This window comes from Oncorhynchus nerka, linkage group LG27 (assembly GCF_034236695.1).
Source record: "Oncorhynchus nerka isolate Pitt River linkage group LG27, Oner_Uvic_2.0, whole genome shotgun sequence".
NCBI classification, from domain to species: Eukaryota; Metazoa; Chordata; class Actinopteri; order Salmoniformes; family Salmonidae; genus Oncorhynchus; species Oncorhynchus nerka.
The window spans coordinates 24,003,455-24,031,017 of NC_088422.1; the positions used below are offsets into that span (position 1 = coordinate 24,003,455).

The window sequence follows — 27,563 nt, forward strand, 5'->3', positions numbered from 1 at the left end:
CCAAAACGAACCTCTTCGCATGACCGAGTTCATTTGAATCTGTTGAGGGAGGGAGTGGAGGTCTGGCGCCCGTCCTCAGCACTGTTATTTCTCCCGCTGCCTTCGAACAACACAGTCGATTCTCCTTGGGAAAACGGCTGAATGGAGAGAAGAACATAGTTCTATGACAGCACTAAGGAAACTACCAGAATTTCTTATTTTCGAAGACAGTTTGCAAGTAGATGCATATCAACGAACAATTTTGAAATTCGTATAGTGAGGTTCGCTGTAGTGTAAGAGGCAAAGTGAGAAGTAGCGGTCACCTTTTGAGTAAAATAACCCCTAAAAGATCAGAACCTACAGTATTATCGTTAGTGTCATTTGGTAAGTAATTTCACATTTGCCAAATTAGTTTGACAGTTGGCTGGAATCATGACTCGGAGATCCTGTGTAATTTACGCTACTGGAATTGTCTGCGCCCACCTACTGATAGTGGGGATCGCCTTGGTGGTGGCTCAAGTCTTTCAAACAATGATTCACAACCGGCTAAAAAAGGTGAGTTGCAACTTTTTCCCACTTCAAACATACATTTGATCGTTTTATATGCTGGTTGCTTTAATTTGTTAGTTGTATTTGCACTAAATAGCAGACGGTGAGTCACATTCCCATTCCTTGTTATTAGGTGATGTTCGATAGAAAACGTTACAGCATTTGTTTGCTCAATCCGCATCTCCGGTCATTTGCCCACCCGACATGGGTCAGTGCAGCATGCGTTCCAAGGTCGACAATTTACAAGTGCTGCATGCTTTACCACCAACCAATTGTTTTTTTTGTGGTAGGAAAGCAACATTGTATCATTCATAAACAAGCAATATTGATTCAACCCTCTTGAACAGCTCTGCAAGGCGTTCAGCATTTAAACTCAATGTATAGCCTGATTGAATCTCACCGGTTGATTTACAATGCCAGGTATGTTCCTGTCACAGAGCGTTGCGGTAACAACATCATCACCATGGATTGGTGCACTGTAGGCAAGCAGCCTGTTTTATTCCAATAATAAAATAAAGCCCACTCACTTCATTTGCTTTATTATACATAATGGTTGACAGATGAGTTGAAATACTAGTGTACTGCTGCATCTTTATTTGTGGGGTATTCATCTAATTTTTGAGTCAACCTGATGGTTATGTCACAATATAATTTATTTGGGAATGGGATTTAAAATTATAAGAGCTTTCCTCGTGGTTTATCAGTAAGGGGCTGGCATCTCGTCAGAGAAGGGGCTGGGGAGGTGCGTGCGCAAGGATGGGGGAAGGGAGAGAGACCATGAAGGCCAAGTCCCGCTCCCTCATTTCACTTTTCATCCTTCTTGCTTACCTGGTTGAACGTCTCTCGCATCTGAACAGCTCTCTTTCTTCAAGTGCCATGCCCACCTCAGCAAAAATGTCAGACTCAGTCATAGGATAGACACATAAACATGTGTTTCGTGGCCGCTGTTAAATTACTTTGGGTCTGGGTTTATTTGGGATATGGTGTCACCCTAGACCTAGAATACATAACATCATGAAATGAAACAAATATTGCTGATGATGTTGTCAATCGACCTACCTGTATTTTAAGTTCAATAAAGTGCAGGAGTCTTGTGTGGACATATTGCCGGTGACTGAAAATATGATAAGATACATTAAGAATGAATGTCCATCCACAACTGTACCACTTCTGTATCTAAAACTGCTCTTAGAACGACTTTCCTGGATCATAAAACAAGTGAGCATTCATTTGTTTCAGCCCTGGCCTGATCTAGGTCTAGAGGACTGCTCTGCCTGGAAAACAACCCGCTGTCCCCTGCCCAAAAAGTTGACAATAATTTAAACTTATGACATATGTTAACTTTCATTCAAACAGTTTGTCATCCTATAGACCGGAAAACCGCCCCAAAACATGACACTGAATAACATTTATTATTGTCTTGAGAAAGGTTATCAAACCACAACTCCCACAGATGTTACAGGTCAGGTTTTCATTTATTTTTGAGTGAACCTGATGGTTATGTTTTAATATCCATACCACTCTTCATGTGACCCATCCCCAACTACCAGCTACATAAATAGTGAGTTTAAAAATATATATTTTAGATAAGATTGATAAGCCCTCAACCCTTTGTCCCTGCTTGCCTGTGCTTGTGAGATCAAGGTTTGAAGCATTTCTACGAGCGAATTTATGTAAACATGAAAGCTATGGAAGCCTTTGAGATACTTTTTTCAAGGGTGTTAAACACAGGAATTCTTCTAATCTAGGCCTTGACTTTACCAAAAGTTAGTGTTGCATAGAAACGGTCTCTCTTGGGAATTGTATCCGTTTGAGAGGGACTCAATTTGATTTATAAAAACAAAAGACATTACTGATTGTGAAACTTGGTACCATACTGCTGAAGATGAGTCTGAATCACATGTTGGTGGTGGTTTTCTCACACTCACCTTTCGTGTATGTAGTCAGTGTTTGGCTTTAAAACTAGAATCCATAGTTGCTACATCCATTTGGACTAATATATAGCCTACCAATTGATTCCTGAAGAATATACAGTGCATTCGGAAAGTATTCAGACTATCACGTTTTCCACATTTGTTTGTTTACGTTGCAGCCTTATTCTAAAATGGATTAAATAAACTTTCCTCATCAATCTACACATGTGTCGAGGCACAGATCTGGTGAAGGCTGCCAAAAAATGTCTGCAGCATTGAAGGTGCCCAAAAGCAGTGGCCTCCAACAGTTTGGAACCACCAAGACTCTTCCTAGAGCTGGCTGGGGGAGAAGGTCACAAAAGGCACCTTAAAGACTCTGACCGTGAGAAACAAAATTCTCTGGTCTGATGAAATAAAGATTTAACTATTTGGCCTGAATGCCAAGTGTCACATCTGGAGGAAACCTGGCCCCATCCCTACGGTGAAGCATAGTGGTGGCAGCATTATGCTGTGGAGATGTTTTTCAGCGGCAGGCACTGTGAGATTAGTCAGGATTGAGGGAATATGAACTGAGCAAAGTGCAGTGAGATCCTTGATGAAAACCTGCTCCAGAGCGCTCATCACCTCAGACTGGGGTGAAGTTTCACATTCCAACAGGACAATGACCCTAGGCTCACAGCCAAGACAACACAGGAGTGGCTTCGGGACAAGTCTCTGAATGTCCTTGAGGCCCAGCCAGAACCCGGACTTGAACCTGATCGAACATCTCTGGAGAGACCTGAAAATAGCTGTGCAGCGACGCTCCCAATCTATCCCGACAGAGCTTGAGAGGATCTACAGAGAGGAATGGGAGAAACCCCCCAAATACAGGTGTGCCAAGCCTGCAGCGAGTATTCTTGGGTAATTGCTGCCAAAGGTTCTTCAACAAAGTACTGAGTAAAGGGTCTGAATGCTTATGTAAATGTGACTTTCAGTTTCTTAATTCTAATATGTTTGCATAAAATTCTCAACCTGTTTTTGCGTTGTCATTATGGGGTATTGTGTGCAGATTGAGTGGGGGGGCAATTTAATCAGTTTTAGAATAAGGCTGCGAGGTAACAAAATGTGGATGAAGTCAAGGGATCTGAATACTTTCCGAATGTACTGTAACTTATAAATGCCTCATGATTTTAGTTCAACTGTCATACCCCATCAACCTAAAATATAAGCTTATTTTAATCCGTTGTCTGTAAACAAACACTGTACACCATCAAATCAAAGTTTATTTGTCACGTGTGCCGAATACAACAGGTGTAGACCTTACAGTGAAATGTTTACTTACAGGCTCTAACCAATAGTGCGGAGGGAAAAAGTGTGTAAGTAAAGAAATAAAACTGTAAAAAAGACATCTTGAAAATATGAGTAGCAAGGCTCTATACAGACACCGGTTAGTCAGGCTTATTGAGGTAGTATATACATGTGGGTATGGTTAAAGTGACTATGCATATATGATGAACAGAGGAGCAGTAGAGTAAAAAGAGGGGTTGGCGGGTGGTGGGACACACTGCAGATAGCCAATGTTGGCTAACCGACCACTGGTTGGTCAGGCCAATTGAGGTAATATGTACATGAATGTATAGTTAAAGTGACTATGCATATAAGATAAACAGAGAGTAGCAGCAGCGTAAAAGAGGGGTTGGGGGGAGGAACACAATTCAAATAATCCGGTTAACCATTTGGTTAGTCTTGGTTACATTGAGACTAAGGAGATGATTGTGGACTACAGGAAAAGGAGCACCGAGCACATCCCCGTTCTCATCGACTGGGCTGTAGTGGAGCAGGTTGAGAGCTTCAAATTCCTTGGTGTCCACATCAACAACAAACTGGAATGGTCCAAACACACTAAGACAGTCGTGAAGAGGGCACGACAAAGCCTATTCCCCCCCAGGAAACTAAAAACACATGGGTAAAAGTATAATTGTAAGGCCATGGATGGTCAGTCCTTGCATCCATAGCTCTGTCCATGATTTTGAGAATGGTGACATTTCTACAGACCCACCCCTCAGCTTTTTACAAAAACAGGCGGAGTGACTGCTTTAATTGTTTCAACTGCGGATTCTAACTTTAAATGCAGCCAATACAACACGCATGATTGGAATAGCTGGCTTAGTATGGCTTGACTTTTCACAACTTTCAGGTGACTCAAATGATCTAATAAAATTTAAAGGGAAATGGCTTCTCGGCATCAAATATGCTATTTTGTTATATATTTCAGGAGTTCTCAGGGATATCTTTATTCCATGCGAAGCGATATTTGACTCCACAGCCTTCATACTTTGCTGTACATCATGAAATGGGCTATTGAATGAGTTGATTCATGTCTTGTGCTGGAAACATCCTATTTCAGATATGTTTAAAACTGACTAGAGTCTAAGTGAAGCAACAGGCTTCTGTTTTCCCCGAGGAGCATACCCCCAGTTCAATGCTCTAGCTAGTGAGTGGTGACCTTCTGCACAGTTGTGTTGTGTAGTGTGTTTGTCAGAATGTGTGTATGAGGCAAAATGATCAGATCATTTAGGACTCCGTAGGAAGTATGTACCCAGTTTCCCTTATATTCATTTAGTAGCGGTGGCCCATAAAATATATAGTTCTTCCGGGACACACTTTTAAATGGATAGTCCGTTGGCCCAATGACTGGAAAACACTGAAAGATCAAGTCTGAACGTGAAACGAGTTTGTGCAGCCGTGTTGAGCCACACCTTAAAAGCGACAACTGAGCTTCTCTGAGACCTCAAGATGAGAGTGAGCGGTTTGAATGGTAAAGGCCTTTCTCATGTATACCTCACTTTACTCAAGGGACAGAGAAAGCAATCAGTAACCCCTTATGTAAAGGACGGACGGACGGGGGAATTTCGCACTTGAAGTTAGAAATACCCTCCTTGAATGGTGAAGTTTGTTGTTACAGATTTCTCTATACATTAGGCATACATTACTTACCAGTATCTTATGGATCAACCAACGTTCTCTTTTTAGATTTGACAACCATCTTCCAGCACGCTTCATTTTATCAAAGTGTTGAATGTCACTGCATCTGTTTTAATTGCAGTTGAATTACTCCGGTCCCAGAGCATTTCGTGTTATTTTGTACCTAAATCCGAGACGCTCCATTTAGTATGAAATGTTAGGTTTCATATGGTATGTATTAACTTGTTGATGTCCAACATCCATTTCTTATGTTAAATGACAATTTGTATGATATCTTCCGAATTTCAATACTTATATTTTGCAAATTCATAACATATTATAAGATATGTTACAAATTCCAATTTCTTGTGGCTGTTAGCTAGGTGGCTAATGTTAGCTAGGCTATGGCTTAGGGTTTGAGGGAAGGGTTAGCTAACATGCTAAGTAGTTGCAAAGTAGATTTTAAAAACGTAGTAAGTAGTTGAGAAGTTGTTAATTAGCTAAAATGCTAAAGTTGTCCGTGATGAGATTCGACATTTCCGTTATACGCCCACCCATCCTCCTTTCATTTTTGTCTTATTAAATAACCCTACCAAACATTTTTATATATACAGTATATCACAAAAGTGAGTACACCCCTCACATTTTTGTAAATATTTGAGTATATCTTTTCATGTGACAACACTGAAGAAATGACACTTTGCTACAATGTAAAGTATGAGTGTACAGCTTGTATAACAATGTAAATTTGCTGTCCCCTCAAAATAACTCAACACACAGCCATTAATGTCTAAACCGCTGGCAACAAAAGTGAGTACACCCCTAGGTGAAAATGTGAGGGGTGTACTCACTTTTGTGATATACTGTGTGTGTGTGTTTATATATATATATATATTTACTATGTTGCGTCTAATCTGAGACCAGACCGGGTTGAAACTGTCTTTCCAGTCAAGTATTTGTAATGTGGGCTAATGTTAAACATGATTGAATGCATGATTGGGTAGGCCGTCATTGTAAATAAGAATTTGTTCTTAACTGACTTGCCTATTCAAGTTTACACTAATGGTGTTTAAAATGCTGTATAATTGTTTTGGAATTTACTGGGGCTGGGATGATACCAGTATTGCAATATTTTATGGAGCGATAGGTAACTGATTCGAGGGTGACTGTTATGTGTGCAGAGGGTCCCCGGTTCGAACCCGGATAGGGGCGAGGTGACGGACTAAAGTTAAACTGTTACATTTGCAATATTAGGGTTGTTTACCTAGGGAAGTTAAACCCATTTTGTTTCCTTGCCACGATACTAATGAGTATTGCGATACTGGTATCCTCGCAGCTCTAGAATTTACCTGTTAACTTTTTATCTGATCATTGCCGCATTTCAAAAACAGGACTAATTTAGTCCCACGTGGATTACTGTCGTCTGAGGGACTTATCTGAACACATTTAATCACGTCCCTCTATTCATATGATGACCAATAGGACAGTGCTACCACTCCATATTGTTTATTCAAACTGTCATGCTGCCAATTTGGTGAGTGGTCATTTAAGGAAAAATGCAAACATCCCTTGATCAGCCTGCTGGGGTTCACCCAAACCTCCTTTGCTGTTTTCACTCAGGTTTTCTTCTGACAGTTATTCACCTATGTTTTCCCCTGGGGTTTTGGTGTGCTGGCATTGTGTCTTCGCTACATTATTTGCAGTGTGTGTGCTCTCTTCTGGTATAACCTGAAAGGGTTGTTGATGGGTGGTGCAGCTAAAATAAAAAATTAAATAGCTTTTGAAAGCCAAAATATCTTTAGTTTAGAGATGAATGGGGTTACTGTTTTCAAATAGCTTTTTAGAAGGAGCGCTGGCCTATCCCTCAAACGTACTACCCTAAACAGATTACACTTGGAGAGATCATTGTTGTTTTGGACCGTCCTTAAATAACTATTTCTCTATAACAATATTACATTTTTTAGGAATTGACTTTGACAGAGGCAAGCCGAGTATTTGAGTCATGGAAGAACCCACCGCCTCCAGTCTACATGGAGTATTACTTCTTCAACGTGACCAATCCAGAAGTGTTCTTAGCAGGGGGAAAGGCAGTGGTCACCCAGATTGGACCTTACACTTACAGGTGGGTTGACAACACACTCACTGTTGTCCTTTGAAATTAGGAGGGCTCAGTTCACACAGGGCTCAGTTCACACAGGAATTAATCTTATCTTGAGATCCAGAGTCATAACTTTGACTTAATTGGAAATCATGTATCGATGCCAATGGAAGGTTTTTGCATGTGCTCATCTCAAGTTAAGATTCGGCTTACAATGTATTTGTTTTATTATCTGTTCGTTTGATCATGGGAAGCTGGTGATTCAGGTCCTGGGAAAGTCTTATTGAATGAAAGCAGTTCCATGCTGCTGAACCTGCTGGTGGACTTGTTTGAATTAGTCTTTCACCCCCATGTGAACATCTGTGTGGACCGACTTAATCCTCATATCCACATCTTTCCATAACAGGGAATACAGACCTAGGGAAAATGTGACTTTCCTTGAAAATGGAACCAAGGTTTATGCCCTGAATCCCAAAAGCTTTGTCTTCGTCCCAGAGAAGTCCAGAGGTAATCCAGAGGTCGACATTCTGAGGACAGTCAACATCCCAGCTGTGGTGAGTTAGTATGTGTCCCTCTCGGCCTCTGCTTGCTTGTTACCTCTACATTTGGTATACTTGTGCAGTCTTCGCTTATGCAGTGTATCTTAGCTGCCATGGACATGTTGTATCTGTAATATAGTGTGTTATAAACTGTGGTGCAACACAGTTTGAGTACTTAGAAACATGAGGGTGTGAATTATTCCACAAGTGTGTCCTCTTCTGTTTAACCTTTCAAGATTCCCAGTATAACCGCTGTAACCCTATATTGACATTCTTTTACTGCATCATTCCAGTAGACTTTCCAAGCATTATGCTAAATGCTGTATTATGACATCTTGGGGTCTTGTTCCTACCAACCTTTTACTTTATAGCAGACACTTTCATGGACGTAATCCAATTTCCATTAATGAGAACCAGACCAGAGTCTAGACAGCAACCAAAGCTATAGACTTAGAAACATTGTTTATAATTTTGTTACTAGTGGTATGATAGAATGTGAGCTCTATCCCCTTCTCTCTCTGTTTCCTCTCCTTCTACAGGCGGTGATGAGTGAGCTGAACTCCTACTCCTTCCTGCTGCGTACCTTCGTCTCCATATATATGAAGTCCATCGGCGTGGAGATCTTCATGACCCGCACCGTCCACGAGGTGCTGTGGGGCTTCAAGGACCCTTTGCTCACCAAAATCCACAGCGTTAGGCCAGAGGTGGATGAGATGTTTGGGCTGATGTGGAAGGTAGGCACTGTTTGTGTTTAGTAAAACCTTGAAATATGTTTAATCAGATTACACTTCTGAATACAGTCATTCACTAAAGTTATAACCTTAGCTAATGGCCAGTCTTGAAATTTGTGATTTAACCGAAAGTTGTGAAATTGCACTAGAAATCCTTTAGTCATTGAACCAGTAGGTGGTTGGTAGGGCCTGGGAGGATGTTTCTGTTGGTAGGGCCCGGGAGGATGTTTCTGTTGGTAGGGCCCGAGAGGATGTTTCTGTTGGTAGGGCCCGAGAGGATGTTTCTGTTGGTAGGGCCCGAGAGGATGTTTCTGTTGGTAGGGCCCGGGAGGATGTTTCTGTTGGTAGGGCCCGGGAGGATGTTTCTGTTGGTAGGGCCCGGGAGGATGTTTCTGTTGGTAGGGCCCGGGAGGATGTTTCTGTTGGTAGGGCCCGGGAGGATGTTTCTGTTGGTAGGGCCCGGGAGGATGTTTCTGTTGGTAGGGCCCGAGAGGATGTTTCTGTTGGTAGGGCCCGAGAGGATGTCTCTGTTGGTAGGGCCCGGGAGGATGTCTCTGTTGGTAGGGCCCCGGAGGATGTCTCTGTTGGTAGGGCCCCGGAGGATGTCTCGTGGAGTCATCACGTGATGAGTGAAAATGACAAAATGCTGATGAAGCTGCTTTACTTACCCTTTTTCTGGGAGACTCGTGTCTACTTTGGAGACTCACATCTGCTATTCTACCTACCGCAATAACAATGTGAATCGTTTTCTCAGGTTCCACAAACCAGATAATGCTGCATTAATTTGAAATCCTCTGAAAGAACTAGACGTTGGGTAGAATTTTACCTAAATTGTAAAATCTCAACTGTCAAAGCATTTGTGTCAACCGTTTTGGTCAACTACAGTCTCTTACCGCTGCCTATAAAATTGTAATATGAGAAGGAAAAACAGACTGGGATAGGCAGGCTACAGTAGTGCAGTGGCACTATAGCACAATATCCCCCGTCAGTACAGTTCCAACAATGACAACCAGACACTTTAAACACTGAAATTCCTTCCCAAATGACCGTTTTAACAGCATTGGAGGAAGGTGTTCTTATTTTTCCTCTGCTTATCAAGAGTCTGTGGCTGTTTCTAATTCTGTACCTGTCCACTGTTCTCCTGGATGTTGGATGTATTCCTTTTGATATGACAGTCTGACTGAACTATTGTCTTTCTCTCCTCCTAGAAAAATGGAACTCATGAAGGAGAGTTTGTGTTCCTGACGGGCGAACGTGACTACATGGAATATGGCAGAATAGACACATGGAACGGGTTGACGTAAGGTCCTTTATTTCCCTCTGTTTTCCACCTTCATGTTGTTGTAGTTAATGGTTGTCAAAAAACATTTGTCAGCAGTTTTCTTTTTGGTCCTTGCCCTGCGACGTTGGGTTTACTCATTGAACGGGAATGAATTGGGATCTGTCCAAATCAAGTATTCAAAGTCCAAGGATAAACTCATTTGCTCCCTGTCATGACAGAGCAGATTGCAAATTTGTATATTTAAATATCAGAAATAGAAAACCACTTCCAGGCATTTGAAATGAAATCAGTATTTGGCCCCGCCATGTTGTTTTATAACAACCTTGTGTAAATGAAAGCTTCTTGATGTCTAACATATCCCCTACCTTTCCCCTATCAACAGTGAAATGTCATGGTGGTCCTCTAACCAGAGCAACATGATCAACGGGACGGACGGCAGTGTGTTCCACCCTCTGTTGTCTAGGAAAGAGCTGCTGTACATCTTTGCGGCTGACCTCTGCAGGTACGTCAGTCATATCTCCAAATCTGTATTGTCTGTAGTTGTATTATTTGTTTACAGTCAAAGCAGCCAGTACAGAGAGGGACGGTGGTTTAGGTGACAGCCAAGAATTATCGAGAAACGACTGACTCGTATTCATATCGGACTGGTAAACCACTGTAGAAGATGCCACATCCTGGCCATGGTAAACAGGTGTGAGTTGGGCATGATCCAACCAACACCATAATACGTGAGGAGAATCTGGAGAAGAGGCACATAGTATAAAATGGAGCTTTGACTCAATCGAGACCGTTGTACTTTGTCTTCTCATATTCACCCAATGTTCCACACAGTAGGTGACACATTTGTTAACACAGACCTCACAATCTCCTCTGCAAAATGACATGTGTAGAACTGAATTCCAAATTCCTGCTGTAAGTTTTGTGAACTGAGAAACTCCTACACAGCTTATGTGTCCTCCTCCTTGTTCTTACCTGCCTCTGGGGTTTAGGTCTATCCATCTGGGTTATGTTGAGGACGTGGACGTGAAGGGCATCCCAGCCTACCGTTTTGCCCCGCCCCACGACGTCCTGCAGAGTCCTGAGGAGAACCCCACTAACGCCGGCTTCTGTGTGCCAGCTGGCGACTGCCTTGGCACCGGGGTGCTAAAAGTCAGTGTTTGCAGAGAAGGTAAGAGATGGTTCATTACTGTCACAACCCTGGTTGGCATAACATATGTGCCCCACATACCCACTGTTTGTTTTGACTAACCCCATAACCTAGTTTTTTGACCGATTTAAAAAAAAAAAAAAAAAATTTTTTTAAATACTAATAATAATAATAATAACCTAATCAATCTAGTTCTAGCTGCAATCCAAGCTCCAATAGATATCAGAAATGTCCATGTTTGAGTATCCAGATTTCATAGTGGTGAATGATTAACTCTGGATGAGGGCTATAAAACACCTGAATTTGAGGATAAAGATCATCTCAAGGCTTTCCCCTCATAAAACAATCACATGGCATATAAATGCACTACGTTAACCCTTAAGTCTCGTGAGGGAAGTAGATATATTGTTTAGAGACATCCGCTTTCGTAGTGTGGTGCAGAGCTAGTTCAACAATCGGGGCAAAGTTATTCCTCAGTGTTCGTAATGCTGAAATCATGGTTCTATTGATTTGAGGCTGTTCTAACCGCATCCTCTTGGGGCTGCAGTATAGGTGAATAGGACCCTTTAATAATATAGGTGGATAGGAACCTTTATTAATATAGGTGGATAGGAACCTTTATTAATATAGGTGAATAGGAACCTTTATTAATATAGGTGGATAGGAACCTTTATTAATATAGGTGAATAGGACCCTTTATTAATATAGGTGGATAGGAACCTTTAATAATATAGGTGGATAGGAACCTTTAATAATATAGGTGGATAGGAACCTTTATTAATATAGGTGAATAGGAACCTTTATTAATATAGGTGGATAGGAACCTTTATTAATATAGGTGAATAGGACCCTTTATTAATATAGGTGAATAGGACACTTTATTAATATAGGTGAATAGGACACTTTATTAATATAGGTGAATAGGACACTTTAATAATATAGGTGAATAGGACCCTTTATTAATATAGGTGAATAGGACCCTTTATTAATATAGGTGAATAGGACCCTTTATTAATATAGGTGAATAGGAACCTTTATTAATATAGGTGAATAGGAACCTTTATTAATATTGGTGAATAGGACCCTTTAATAATATTGGTGAATAGGACCCTTTATTAATATAGGTGAATAGGACCCTTTATTAATATTGGTGAATAGGACCCTTTAATAATATAGGTGGATAGGAACCTTTATTAATATAGGTGGATAGGAACCTTTATTAAAACAGGTGAATAGGACCCTTTATTAATATAGGTGAATAGGACCCTTTATTAAAACAGGTGAATAGGACCCTTTATTAAAACAGGTGAATAGGACCCTTTATTAAAACAGGTGAATAGGACCCTTTATTAAAACAGGTGAATAGGACCCTTTATTAAAACAGGTGAATAGGACCCTTTATTAAAACAGGTGAATAGGACCCTTTATTAAAACAGGTGAATAGGACCCTTTATTAAAACAGGTGAATAGGACCCTTTAATAATATAGGTGAATAGGACCCTTTAATAATATAGGTGAATAGGACCCTTTATTAATATAGGTGAATAGGACCCTTTATTAATATAGGTGAATAGGAACCTTTAATTCCTTGTGGTGGTTTGAATTCCATTTGTCAGATATAGCAGTTTGAATAGTTTTCATATTCCTTAGTGAGGGTTATTGGCTCCCACACTGGAACACATTACATGGTGTCTCTATGAGTAGTACCTTGTGGAACTTCATAATGGTCATTCTGACCTCAAAGGAAACGCTTTGTCATGGGTTGAAAAAAACCAAATAATTTCACTGTATCAGAACATGTCCGGTACAGGCCGCCTTTCCAATGGCAAGGAAGGAACTTGACACATATTTTTGCTATTTGTTCCGTTATCTCCATGCCTGGGTAATAATACCAGATAGCACACGTTATCAATCTGATGTTTCCCTTTTAGAGCCCCAATATTAAAACATTGGAATTTGTTTTGCCTAATCCTCTCTTATGGCAGTCCAAGATAAGGACATGGGCTATTTGATGTAATATAGGTTGCTTGTGGTGTTTTCTCTTAAATTGCATTTCTTTCCCATCTCCCTCATCTTGTCCATAGGTGCACCTATCGTGGTGTCGTTCCCCCACTTTTATCAGGCAGATGACAAGTACATTAATGCTGTTGATGGACTGCACCCCAACAAGGAGGAGCATGAAACTTACCTTGACCTTAACCCGGTATGAACAAACATTTTATCTACCATATACAGTGGGGCAAAAAAGTATTTAGTCGGCAACCAATTGTGCAAGTTCTCCCACTTAAAAGGATGAGAGGCCTGTAATTTTCATCATAGGTACACTTCAACTATGACAGACAAAATGAGAAAAAAAAATCCAGAAAATCACATTGTAGGATTTTTTAATTAATTTATTTGCAAATTATGGTGGAAAATAAGTATTTGGTCACCTACAAACAAGCAAGATTTCTGGCTCTCACAGACCTGTAACTTCTTCTTTAAGAGGCTCCTCTGTCCTCCACTCGTTACCTGTATTAATGGCACCTGTTTGAACTTGTTATCAGTATAAAAGACACCTGTCCACAACCTCAAACAGTCACACTCCAAACTCCACTATGGCCAAGACCAAAGCGCTGTCAAAGGACACCAGAAACAAAATTGAGGACCTGCACCAGGCTGGGAAGACTGAATCTGCAATAGGTAAGCAGCTTGGTTTGAAGAAATCAACTGTGGGAGCAATTATTAGGAAATGGAAGACGGGGGGGGGGCTAGTGAATGACCTGCAGAGAGCTGGGACCAAAGTAACAAAGCCTACCATCATTAACACACTGCGCCACCAGGGACTCAAATGCTGCAGTGCCAGACGTGTCCCCCTGCTTAAGCCAGTACATGTCCAGGCCCGTCTGAAGTTTGCTAGAGAGCATTTGGATGATCCAGAAGAAGATTGGGAGAATGTCATATGGTCAGATGAAACCAAAATATAACTTTTGGGTAAAAACTCAACTCGTCGTGTTTGGAGGACAAAGAATGCTGAGTTGCATCCAAAGAACACCATACCTACTGTGAAGCATGGGGGTGGAAACATCATGCTTTGGGGCTGTTTTTCTGCAAAGGGACCAGGACGACTGATCCGTGTAAAGGAAAGAATGAATGGGGCCATGTATCGTGAGATTGAGTGAAAACCTCCTTCCATCAGCAAGAGCATTGAAGATGAAACGTGGCTGGGTCTTTCAGCATGACAATGATCCCAAACACACCGCCCGGGCAATGAAGGAGTGGCTTCGTAAGAAGCATTTCAAGGTCCTGGAGTGGCCTAGCCAGTCTCCAGATCTCAACCCCATAGAAAATCTTTGGAGGGAGTTGAATGTCCCTGTTGCCCAGCAACAGCCCCAAAACATCACTGCTCTAGAGGAGATCTGCATGGAGGAATGGGCCAAAATACCAGCAACAGTGTGTGAAAACCTTGTGAAGAGTTACAGAAAACGTTTGACCTCTGTCATTGACAACAAAGGGTATATAACAAAGTATTGAGAAACTTTTGTTATTGACCAAATACTTATTTTCCACCATAATTTGCAAATAAATTCATTAAAAATCGTACAATGTGATTTTCTTTTCTCATTTTGTCTGTCATAGTTGAAGTGTACCTATGATGAAAATTACAGGCCTCATCTTTTTAAGTGGGAGAACTTGCACAATTGGTGGCTGACTAAATCATTTTTTGCCCCACTGTATAGTGATGAGGCCAATATGCAGGATCCGTTATGGGGCCTATACACTTACATACTCTCATTGTGTGTATACTGTATTTAATAGCTCTATTACATGTTGTATGTGTCAATTAATGCAGTACCAGTGGAATATAAACATTTTGGAAAGGGCATGTTCTAACTAAGTTTCTATTGCTTAATTTTAAAGCCTTATTTTGTTTTTTAGACCACTGGGGTTCCCATCCGTGCTTGTAAGAGAGCCCAGCTCAATATAATTTTGAACAGAGTTCCAGGCTTCCCGTAAGTATATCAATCTGAACAGTTTGCCACACTCATCCCTCATACAAATTGAGTGAAAAGGCCTTTTGTTGAATCTCAAGTCCTCACTTAATTTTCTCTTCCACAGCGAAACCAAACATCTAAACGAGATCATTTTTCCCATCATGTTTGTCAATGAGGTAAGACTTATCTCCTCCCTTTCTCTCTCTCCAATTTATGTTGTGAAATTCAGTCATCCTCACGTGTAGCCAAGACATATCAAATTAAGTTGTATTAGACAGAAATCCAGATATTTAGCTAGAGTGAACCCTCTAGTCTATTATTAAGATCAGTTAATAACAACATAGTAAAGACAGGTTAATAACCTTAGTGACCCCCCCCCACCTTCCCCCAGACGGCCACTATTGACGATGACTCTGCTGCCCAGATGAGAACCCTGCTGCTCATCGTGACCTTGGTGTCCAACTTCCCTCTGCTCATCGTGGGCATGGGAGCCATCCTGCTCATTGTTCTAGTCGTCCTGGTCTGCAGGTCTCGCCAGAAGAAGGTAAGACCTGTCCTCTACCCCTGCGCTTATTACCATGAGACCCCAAACTGTTTTTTTTTGTAGCAATAATATTCATAAGCTTCTCTAAAATATAGTGTAAATTGTGCATGTCTCTCACAATATGTCAGTTGTTGTCCAGGAATGTTCTAAGTGATTAGAATTGAATGGTGCATTGATACAACAGGTTTTATGTTAGCTTTGACAGTGCTCTTGCATGTTTTATATACAATTTCTTCTTCTATATTAACATCAGTGGTCTGGTGTCCGAGTTCTCCATCTCCTTGCATGTTAAGTTAACACCGTGCATGAGGAACCTGACATAGTCAACATGTGCTGCCTTCTGTCATCTCTGTATGAAATCATAGTGCTGCTGGCCTTTCTAACCATTTTAAATAACTGAGGTCAAAACAGGAAGTATAGATCTTAATTTAGCAGTCCCTGTTGGCAGATAGGCCAAAGAGTGCTCTGAACTCCAGTAACAATAGTTCTGTAGGATAGCCAGGGTACTTTCAACACTTATCTGTGTTTGTCTAGGTTAGTCCATCTGACCCCATTTCCACGACCCCATTCCCCACCCATCAGTTGTCACTCGGATAGATGGGGGTTATCTTAGTAGAAGTTCACATGTCATAGCTTGGAATATCAAATAAAGCTATAATCCTTCATTCAAACAATACCAAAACACAGCTTTGTTAAAAAGCTGAGGAATGAGTCTGGAGAAATGTAACCACTGACAGAACCACCAGACATGGATGCATGGACTGACCATTGACAATATAAAATAGAGTTTTAACCATGTTTTGAGGCTTCAGTGTTTTACATTTACACCGCTTACAAACATTGGAGTAAAGCAAGCTTGTATTTTGGGTTCTGATGGGGTACGACAGTTGAAATAAGCTTATGAGTAATAAGTTATATTTTCCAAAATCAATGGGTTTATATCATTCATTTATAAGATGAATGTATCAACTAAGGATTCCAGCTTTGAAGAACTGTATAGTTACCGTGCTATGATTAACATGTTCTGTAACCCCCCCCTGTTTCCTTTCTGTTTTAGAATGAAGTAAAACGTATTGATTTTACTGAAGCTTTTCATTCTTTTACTGTAAGTCTTAATTTGCCTCATTTGTCATTTTTGTTCAGTTATTAGCAATTCTTGCTTATTTTAATATCTAATATCTTTAGGTATAATATATACATTTATTTTACATTCCTGCTTCATAGTGGTATTTCTTCATTAAGTTGAAAGTATTTTGAGTTTGTTGGTTTTGTACAATGACATTAATGAATGATTATCCACAATTAGTTTATTATATACCATTGCAATACATTTTCGATGTAGTTGTAAACATATAACATTTGTTTGTTTTCATGGTTGAATTCTGCTTTGTTGTTTACACAATGTCCTCCCCTCTTCAGACGGCAAAAGATGAAACGGCCTACACTCAAGTCAGCGACAAACCAGAGGTTGAACCATCAGAAAACAACTATACCAACCAGCCAATGAGGAACGGCTCCTACATCGCCATGTCTCCCGTGGAGGCTCAGAAGTGTTGATGCAGGCTGCAGTGTGTGGAGGGGCAGGCGGAGCAGCCTGGGCGTGGTATTATAACCAAGGCAGGGTTTTGCAGTGTGGACAGGGGTTTTCACTTTTGGGCAACAACCCCAATAAATGTCCATGTCAATCATGATGCTGCTCATCTCAATGATGCTCTTGACTATCCTGCTGAGCATGGTCTTTCTGCCTGCCATAGTGCAAAACAACAACTCCTGTCTACTACTACTACTACTACTACTACTACTGTCACTTCTGTCTCTGTTCTGTTGGGCTCAGTGCTGGGTTCATGAAGGAACACTTGGACAGCCAGGACAAAGCTTTTTTGAGTATTTTCTGCGAGGGAATAAGTATCAAATTAGGCAGTATTCTCACTAATTAATAACAACCACTGAGCAGTCACTATCAGCGTTCTACTGACTGATGGGTAGTCTTCACCTGATTTAATGAAGACTAGAGGGTCCTGAAACATTTCTTTGTATCAGTGTTTGTGAGGTCACCTCAAACAGCCACCAGATTAAAACATCTGGTATTCTTCTCTCCCTGTAACTGAGTATTCACTGACTCAGCATATAAGTGGTTTTGCTAGTAAAACTTTACTTAGCATATCCTTTTTGAAGAAAAAAGAAATGGACTACTTATATATATATTTTTTCCAGGGATGAATCAGTCAGTGCACACACCCAAGTTGTTATCAAATGGAATTTGTGACCGTTTGTGTGCATGTCTTACCATGCAGTGTCCTGTTTTGATTGGACTATGGGGGACTATTTTTCTTGACGCAGGCTCAGTGTAGTATGACAACTGAGAAACTAGACATTTAGCCCCTTCCCTTTCCCTTCACCTTTTTCCCCAACACTAGTTTGAGACAGATATTTTCTAAACCGTAGACATTTCCTCAGATAAGGCATTAGTAAATAGCTGCTTTCCCATTAAGGAAAGGCCTAAACATTCATCTCATATTGAAATTGTAAGAAAAACATACCCACAAAACTTATAAGGGAGACTTGAACCTACTTTCTGCCTTACAATTTTCAGTGTTTCTTTGTTGATATGGTAAAAAGCTGGATATGTTAATAGTTGTACATATGCAAGGGGGAAATGTCTGGCTACATCTGACCTAATCCAGCAAGTAGTCACAGGTGTGCCGAAGACACCATTTTTTAAACATCAGTGTGGACCCACTTTGTGTCTGCATCAATACTTGGAGAAAACACAATTTGGATTGATAGTACAGTCCTCATAACAAGGTGACCAGGTTTTCACATAAAGACGAAACACTGTTAGAACCATCGACTGGTGCGCCGTAAAAAAAAAACGCAGGTGAATTGTAGAATAAACAATCGGGCCATGCACACCGCTTCTGCTGTGCATGTTATGTCAGAGTCAACTGGCTTGCCAAGGAGCTGTAGATATTCAGACGAACATGGCACTTGAATCACTCTTTGTCTGATGTTTTGATGGGTTTTTTGGCCATTTTGGTCACTAGTCTCTCTGTCGTGTCAAGCCTTTTGGCAGTTGCTTCTGGAAAAAATGAACTAAGGCCATAATACTGTCAACTTGAAAATTCCTGCACTTTCCCCCAAAAAAGAAGGTGCCCTGTATTTTTTTTGGTTGTTATATAAAATGCAAGGGTCCTTCTGTGTATTTCAGTAGTTTGCCCCAGGGTTGTTTTTAAATGTGGTTCCTGAGGTGTTATTCTAGATGGACACTTTGCCTTGTTACTTGCTTTTCAGTACATTGAATATGATTTTTTTATTTGTATCTATTATTGCTGCTATTAATTGCCATAACCTATGGACTTGTATTTTTTCTATGGATGAGCCATCCATGCTCATATTCTGTTTAAGGTTGTTCCAACAGAAACCAGTATCAACTTCTAAATGGCTATGTCTGGTCTCTGTGAAGCAACTCTTTAAATATTGAAGAATATTTGAGCAGGATACAATGCCCAAAGCTTGCTGTCATTTACTGTGATTAGCACATAACTATAGATAGCAACACATTGTAACATGAGGAATTGTCCATATTGGGATCATTTTGATATTTGTAATACTTGTTTCTGTGGGTGATTTTATAGGGTTTGTTCAACTGGAAACTCTGGAGTTCTAGATGGGATGCCCTAGTAAACAAATGTAATTTTTTTTTTTTTTTTTTCAAGCATGAGTTTGGTTGTGCAATTAAGGACGTTTGTCAGACATGGCTTTGGGCATCTACTCAAACTTTGGTCCTGGTTATATTATATGTCAAGGACTAATAAACAGTAGGCCTTTTCAGTTCAATCTATATACAAGCAATCATGGCCTTGTGCATGTATTGCTTACTTGTTTAATCATCACAGTATATCTTACCATCCTTATTGACTTGAATCTATAAGACCTTAAACCTGAACTGTGTTGTGTGCGCGTGCATACACGTATACACCTGAGCCAATACTTACCACTGTCTGACTGACTAGTCCCATTCACCTTTTTGTACCCAATCATTCAAGTCCATTCGCTCCCCTGTGCTTGACCAAAGATAACCTACATAGATCGGATCCAGCTCGTGTTTACTCTATTTAGAGAGAGTCTGCCTACCTTCTACACTATGGCTGCGTCTGGAATTGCACCCTATATCATTTACAGTGCATTACTTTTGACCAGGGCCCACAGGCTCTGGTCAAAGGTAGTGCCCCTTGGTCAAAGGTAGTGCCCCTTGGTCAAAGGTAGTGCCCCTTGGTCAAAGGTAGTGCCCCTTGGTCAAAGGTAGTGCCCCTTGGTCAAAGGTAGTGCCCCTTGGTCAAAGGTAGTGCCCCTTGGTCAAAGGTAGTGCCCCTTGGTCAAAAAGGTAGTGCCCCTTGGTCAAAGGTAGTGCCCCTTGGTCAAAGGTAGTGCCCCTTGGTCAAAGGTAGTGCCCCTTGGTCAAAGGTAGTGCCCCTTGGTCAAAGGTAGTGCCCCTTGGTCAAAGGTAGTGCCCCTTGGTCAAAGGTAGTGCCCCCTGGTCAAAGGTAGTGCCCCCTGGTCAAAGGTAGTGCCCCCTGGTCAAAGGTAGTGCCCCCTGGTCAAAGGTAGTGCCCCCTGGTCAAAGGTAGTGCCCCCTGGTCAAAGGTAGTGCCCCCTGGTCAAAGGTAGTGCCCCCTGGTCAAAGGTAGTGCCCCCTGGTCAAAGGTAGTGCCCCCTGGTCAAAGGTAGTGCCCCCTGGTCAAAGGTAGTGCACTGTATTGGGAATAAGTTGCTGTTTCGGATGCATTCCAAATGCAGTGTATTTACAACAGTGTTTGAGTCGTGCTTCTCCCATCAAGGCCAAAATATGTAGTTTTTACAATTTGATAAGGATTATTAATATTAAGCGAACTTCAAAGGGTTAAAATACATTTCTAATGTGAAGGGGACAAACTGAGTTATGTATTGACGCAGCAATACAAGGTTATGTAAAATTTTATATAAATGTTTTTTAATCTGACAATATTTATGTATCCATATGTTCATTGTTATTTGTCCCGAGTGTATGTTTTTTGCGGTCGTGTTTCATTTCTAAGTACAGTTTATTTTTTTAATATTCAACAGGGGTTATCGCACACATGTTCAGTTTGTATCATGAAATGTTTGTCTCACAGAAAAATACATCTTGTAAAGCTGGTTCATAATGTGAGATATTGATCCATCAGTGAGGGTAGAAAAGTCCCCAAATGTTCTGAGAGAATTCCTTGATGGTTGTGAATGTGTGTGTGTGTGTAGGATAATAAGCTAATGTAGACCTATTTTTGTGCAGCTAATGCACCGTTTTGTCAAACTGGAGTGATTAATTGGAAGGCTGACTATCTGTGTACATGTGTAGGGAGATTGCCTTGGTGCCAGAACAGGAACAAGGGAAGTGTACTCTCAATCTAACCCATAGATGAATGAAGCCCTCCTTCAGGGAAGAAGAATGCTGGTGCCATACATCCTTTTATTTAATCAATTTACTTTCACGTTACTGATTTTTGTTTTAAGCAGTGTAGCAACTGTATACTGTTCACATGTCATTGCGTGTAAGTTTCTCAATCACCAACTAACAGACATTTCATGTTACTTCTGAGATATATATTTTTTTGCTGCTGAAAGTGACAATCGTCATGTTTGGTGCAAAACTATTTCAAAAGTAATCCATAACTTTTAGTTAATTTACACTGCACAAATGTTTATACAATGTTTTTGTAAACATTTTTAGTGTATTTGCAAAAATAAATAAATTTGCAATGAATGCAAAGAATACAGTTGATGACTTAATTTTTTCAGTCTTGCTTGCTTTTAATACACTACTGATAAATACTAAAGTTTTACTTTTTAATACATTGAGACCGTAGTAGTTTTCTCTGCTTGTGGTATTTGTTGGTGCCTTCACACACATGACCAAAAGTATGTGGACACCTGCATGTCGAACCTCTCATTCCAAAATCATGGGCATTAATATGGAGTTTGTCCCTCCCCTTTGCTGCTATAACAGCCTCCACTCTTCTGGGAAGGAGTTCCACTAGATGTTGGCTCAGTGCTGCAGTGACTTGCTTCCTTCCATTCAGCCACGACCTCCCCCTAATTGGAGTAAACTAATGAACAACACTTAGGCTTCTACTTCCAGTGAGGTCGAGCACTGATGTTGGACAATTAGGCCTGGTTCGCATTCTGTGTTCCAATTCATCCAAAAGGTGTTCAATGGGGTTGAGGTCAGGGCTCTGTGCAGGCAGGTCAAGTTTTTCCACGCCGATCTCGACAAGCCATTTCTGTATGGACCTTGTTTTGTGCACGGGGTATTTGTCATGCTGAAACAGGAAAGGACCTTCCCCAAACTGTTGCCACAAAGTAGGAAACACAGAATAGTCTAGAATGTCATTGTATGCTGTCCCTTAACTGGAACTAAGGTGCCTAAGCCAAACCATGAAAAACAGCCCTAGACCATTATTCCTCCTCCACCAAACTTTACAGATTAATATTGTAAAATAGATTGTGTCTGTAAAATGTACAAGTATGTAAAAGCTGGAAGTAGAAGCCTAAGTGTTGTTCATTAGTTTACTCCAATTAGGAGAGGGGTGGTAGGGTTAGTGAAAAATGTGTGTGTGTGTATGTATATATATATATATATATATATATATACACATTTGCAAAAAAAATCTATGAGGGATTGGAAATGATGCAGACAATTACATTGATGGAAGCTATAATCTATTTGCAATATTAAAGCTGATCTACCCCATAAGAAAGATAAAGAAAACCTTTACTGTTGACACTATGCATTGGGGAAGGTAGCGTTCTCCTGGCATCCGCCAAACCTAGATTTGTCTGTCTCTGCCAGATGGTGAAGTGTGATTCATCACTCCAGTTTCCACTGCTCCAGAGTCCAATGGCTTTACACCATTCCAGCTGACGCTTGGCATTGCACATGGTGACCTTAGGCTTGTGTGTGGCTGCTCGGCCATGGAAACTCATTTCATGAAGCTCCAAACAAACTTATTGTGCTGACGCTGCTTCCAGAGGCAGCTTGGAACTCGGTAGTAAGTGATGCAACTAAGGACAGATGATTTTTATGGTCTTCAGCACTCTGTGGTCCTGTTCTGTGAGCTTGTGTGGTCTACCACTTTGCGACTGAGCCGTTGTTGCTCCTAGACGTTTCCACTTCACAATAATAGCACTTACAGATGACAGGAGCAGCTCTATCAGGGCAGACATTTGACAAACTGATTTGTTGGAAAGGTGGCTGTCACGATCGTCGTATTGAGGAGACCAAAGCGCAGCGTGATGTAAATACATCCTTTTAATGATAGATGAAAACAAACACGAAGTACACTAAACAAACAAAATATCAAAACGAACGTGACCGCTATAAATACTGAGTGCAAACATGCAACATCACATAGACAATAACCCACGAAATACCCAAAGCCGATGGCTGCCTAAATATGGTTCCCAATCAGAGACGACGATAAACAGCTGCCTCTAATTGAAAAACAATCTAGGCAACCATAGACATACATAAACACCTAGATGATAAACAACCCCATAAACCTACAAAACCCCTAGACAGTACAAAAACACATACATCACCCATGTCACACCCTGACCTAACCAAAATATATAAAGAAAACAAAGAATACTCAGGTCAGGGCGTGACAGTACCCCCCCCCCCCCACAAAGGTGAGGACTCCGGCCACAAAAACCTAATCTAAAGGGGAGGGTCCGGGTGGGCCTCTTTCACGGCGGCGGCTCGGGTGCGGGACATGGACCCTCGCAGCGGGCCCCGGACTGAAGATCATCATAGAGAGCGCCACTGGACGGAAAGGCGCCTCTGGACTGAGGAGCGACTCTGGCAGCTCCGGACAGGAGGGAGACTCTGGCGGCTCCGGACAAGAGGGCGACTCCAGCATCGCCGGAGTAACAGGCTCCTGGCTGGCTGACGGCTCTGGCAGCTCCTGGCTGACTGACGGCTCTGGCAGCTCCTGGCTGGCTGACAGCTCTGGCAAGTCCTGGCTGGCTGACGGTTCTGGCAGCTCCTGGCTGGCTGACGGCTCTGGCAGGTCCTGGCTGGCAGACGGCTCTGGCAGCTCCTGGCTGGCTGACGGCTCTGGCAGGTCCGTGCTGGCAGACGGTCCTGGCGGCTCCTGGCTGGCTGACGGCTCTGGCAGGTCCTGGCTGACTGACGGCTCTGGCGGCTCCTGGCTGACTGACGGCTCTGGCGGCTCCTGGCTGGCTGACGGCTCTGGCGGCTCCTGGCTGGCTGACGGCTCTGGCGGCTCCTGGCTGGCGGCTCTGGCGGCTCCTGGCTGACTGGCGGCTCTGGCGGCTCCTGGCTGACTGACGACTCAGGACAGACGGGAGACTCTGGCGGCTCAGGACAGACGGGAGACTCTGGCGGCTCAGGACTGACGGGAGACTCTGGCGGCTCAGGACTGACGGGAGACTCTGGCGGCTCAGGACAGACGGGAGACTCTGGCGGCTCAGGACAGACGGGAGACTGGCGGCTCAGGACAGATGGGAGACTCTGGCAGCGCTGGGCAGGAAAAATGAGAAGAAAAAAATCCAGAAAATCACATTGTAGGATTTTTATGAATTTATTAGCAAATTATGGTAGAAAATAAGTATTTGGTCAATAACAAAAGTTTATCTCAATACCTTGTTATATACCCTTTGTTGGCAATGATAGAGGTCAAATGTTTTCTGTAACTCTTCACAAGGTTTTCACACACTGTTGCTGGTATTTTGGCCCATTCCTCCATGCAGATCTCCTCTAGAGCAGTGATGTTTTGGGGCTGTTGCTGGGCAACACGGACTTTCAACTCCCTCCAAAGATTTTCTATGGGGTTGAGATCTGGAGACTGGCTAGGCCACTCCAGGACCTTAAAATGCTTCTTACGAAGCCACTCCTTCGTTGCCCTGGCGGTGTGTTTGGGGTCATTGTCATGCTGAAAGACCCAGCCACGTTTCATCTTCAATGCCCTTGCTGATGGAAGGAGGTTTTCACTCAAAATCTCACGATACATGGCCCCATTCATTCTTTCCTTTACACGGATCAGTCGTCCTGGTCCCTTTGCAGAAAAACAGCCCCAAAGCATGATGTTTCCTCCCCCATGCTTCACAGTAGGTATGGTGTTCTTTGGATGCAACTCAGCATTTTTTGTCCTCCAAACACGACGAGTTGAGTTTTTACCAAAAAGTTATATTTTGGTTTCATCTGACCATATGACATTCTCCCAATCTTCTTCTGGATCATCCAAATGCTCTCTAGCAAACTTCAGACGGGCCTGGACATGTACTGGCTTAAGCAGGGGGACACGTCTGGCATGGCAGGATTTGAGTCCCTGGCGGCGTAGTGTGTTACTGATGGTAGGCTTTGTTACTTTGGTCCCAGCTCTCTGCAGGTCATTCACTAGGTCCCCCTGTGTGGTTCTGGGATTTTTGCTCACCGTTCTTGTGATCATTTTGACCCCACGGGATGAGATCTTGCGTGGAGCCCCAGATCGAGGGAGATTCTCAGTGGTCTTGTATGTCTTCCATTTCCTAACAATTTCTCCCACAGTTGATTTCTTCAAACGAAGCTGCTTATCCATTGCATATTCAGTCTTCCCAGCCTGGTGCAGGTCTACAATTTTGTTTCTGGTGTCCTTTGACAGCTCTTTGGTCTTGGCCATAGTGGAGTTTGGAGTGTGACTGTTTGAGGTTGTGGACAGGTGTCTTTTATACTGATAACAAGTTCAAACAGGTGCCATTAATACAGGTAATGAGTGGAGGACAGAGGAGCCTCTTAAAGAAGAAGTTACAGGTCTGTGAGAGCCAGAAGTCTTGCTTGTTTGTAGGTGACCAAATACTTATTTTCCACCATAATTTGCAAATAAATTCATTAAAAATCCTACAATGTGATTTTCTGGATTATTTTTCTCATTTTGTCTGTCATAGTTGAAGTGTACCTAATGATGAAAATTACAGGCCTCTCACATCTTTTTAAGTGGGAGAACTTGCGCAATTGGTGGCTGACTAAATACTTTTTTGCCCCACTGTACATCACCCATGTCACACCCTGACCTAAACCAAAATATATGAAGAAAACAAAGAATACTCAGGTCAGGGCGTGACAGTGGCATCCTACAGTATGACGGTGTCAGGTTGACAGTCACAGCTCTTCAGTAAGGCCATTCTACTGACACTTTGTTTCTGGAGATTGCACGGCTGTGTGCTTGATTTTATATACCTTTCAGCAACGGGTGTGACTGAAATAACCGAACCCACTGTTGTAGGGGTGTCCACATATTTTTGTATATATACAGTGCCTCCGGAAAGTATTCAGACCCCTTGACTTTTCCCAATTTTTTTACAGCCTTATTCTAAAATGTATTGTCCCCCCCCCCCCCAATCTACACACAATACCCCATAATGACAAAGCAAAAACAGTTTAAAAAAAACAACATTTAGCTAATTTATTAAACATGAAAAACAGATATGAAATGTACATACATATCCAGACCCTTTACTCAATACTATGTTGAAGCACCTTTTGCAGCTATTACAGCCTTAAGTCTTCTTGGGTATGACGCTACAAGCTTGGCACACCTGTATTTGGGGGGTTTCTCCCATTCTTCTCTGCAGATCCTCCCAAGCTCTGTCAGGTTGGATGGGGAGCGTTGCTGTACAGCTATTTTCGGGTCTCTCAAGGGTTCAAGTTTGGGCTCTGGCTGGGCCACTCAAAGACATTCAGAGACTTGTCCCGAAGCCACTTCTGCGTTGTCTTGGCTGTGTGCTTAGGGTCATTGTCCTGTTGGAAGGTGAACCATTGCCACAGACTGAAGTCCTGAGCGCTTTGCTCTGTTTATCTTTGCCTCAATCCTAACTAGTCTCCCAGTCCCCGCTGAAAAACATCCCCACAGCATGATGCTGCCACCACCATGCTTCACCGTAGGGATGGTGCCAGGTTTCCACTAGAGGTGACGCTTGGCATTCAGGTGCGAAGAGTTCAATCTTGGTTTCATCAGACCAGAGAATCTTGTTTCTCACGGTCTGAGAGTCTTTAGGTGCCTTTTGGCCAACTCCAAGCGGGCTGTCATGTGCCTTTTTACTGAGAAGTGGTTTCTTTCTGGCCACTCTACCATAAAGACCAGATTGGTAGAGTGCTGCAGATATGGTTGTCCTTCTGGAAGGTTCTCCCATCTCCACAGAGGAACTCTGGAACTCTGTCAGAGTGACCATCGGGTTCTTGGTCACCTCCCTGACCAAGACCCTTCTCCACCGATTGCTCAGTTTGGCCAGGTGGCCAGCTCTAGGAAGAGTCTTCGTGGTTCCAAACTTCTTCTTCCAATGATGGAAGCCACTCTGTTCTTGGGGACCTTCAATGCCGCAGAAATGTTTTGGTACCCTTCCCCAGATTTGTGCCTCAACACAATCTTCTCTCTGAGCTCTATAGACAATTCCTTCGAATTGTCCTTTATATAGACAGGTGTATGCCTTTCCAAATCATGTCCAATCAATTGAATTCACCACAGGTGGACTCTAATCAAGTAGTAGAAATATCTCAAGGATGATCAATGGAAACAGGATGCACCTGAGCTCAATTTCGAGTCTCATAGCAAAGGGTCTGAATACTTAGGTAAATAGGGTATCTGTTGTTGTTTTTTTACACATTTGAAAACATTTCTTAAAAACCTGTTTTCGCTTTGAAAGGGATCTGAATACTTTCCAATTGCACTGTAAAGTGTAGTATGTTAGAATATATGCATTTAGTTTTGAGAACTGAGGGAAATCACTTTGGGAGTTTGGTTTTGAGTTTTATGAGTTTTGTGAAAAAAACATGACTCGCATTTTAACAAGCT

The 27,563-nt window shown here is 42.0% G+C and overlaps 1 protein-coding gene across 2 annotated transcripts; it reads left to right on the plus strand.

Annotated features, from left to right (window-relative positions):
* On the plus strand, positions 1 to 21,491 carry scarb2a (scavenger receptor class B, member 2a). 2 transcript variants are annotated; one of them, XM_029637409.2, is made up of 14 exons: positions 2 to 363; positions 473 to 534; positions 7,349 to 7,506; positions 7,889 to 8,036; positions 8,561 to 8,755; positions 9,961 to 10,052; positions 10,417 to 10,536; positions 11,024 to 11,202; positions 13,266 to 13,384; positions 15,100 to 15,173; positions 15,280 to 15,331; positions 15,547 to 15,699; positions 16,757 to 16,804; positions 17,119 to 21,491. In XM_029637409.2, the coding sequence occupies exons 2-14, from the start codon at positions 511 to 513 to the stop codon at positions 17,254 to 17,256; spliced, it is 1,500 nt and encodes a 499-aa protein (XP_029493269.1). In that variant the 5' UTR covers positions 2 to 363; positions 473 to 510; the 3' UTR covers positions 17,257 to 21,491. The 2 variants fall into 2 exon arrangements, with proteins under 2 accessions (XP_029493267.1, XP_029493269.1); XM_029637407.2 differs by having other exon boundaries at positions 1 to 534.
* The last annotated feature ends 6,072 nt before the right edge of the window (positions 21,492 to 27,563 follow it).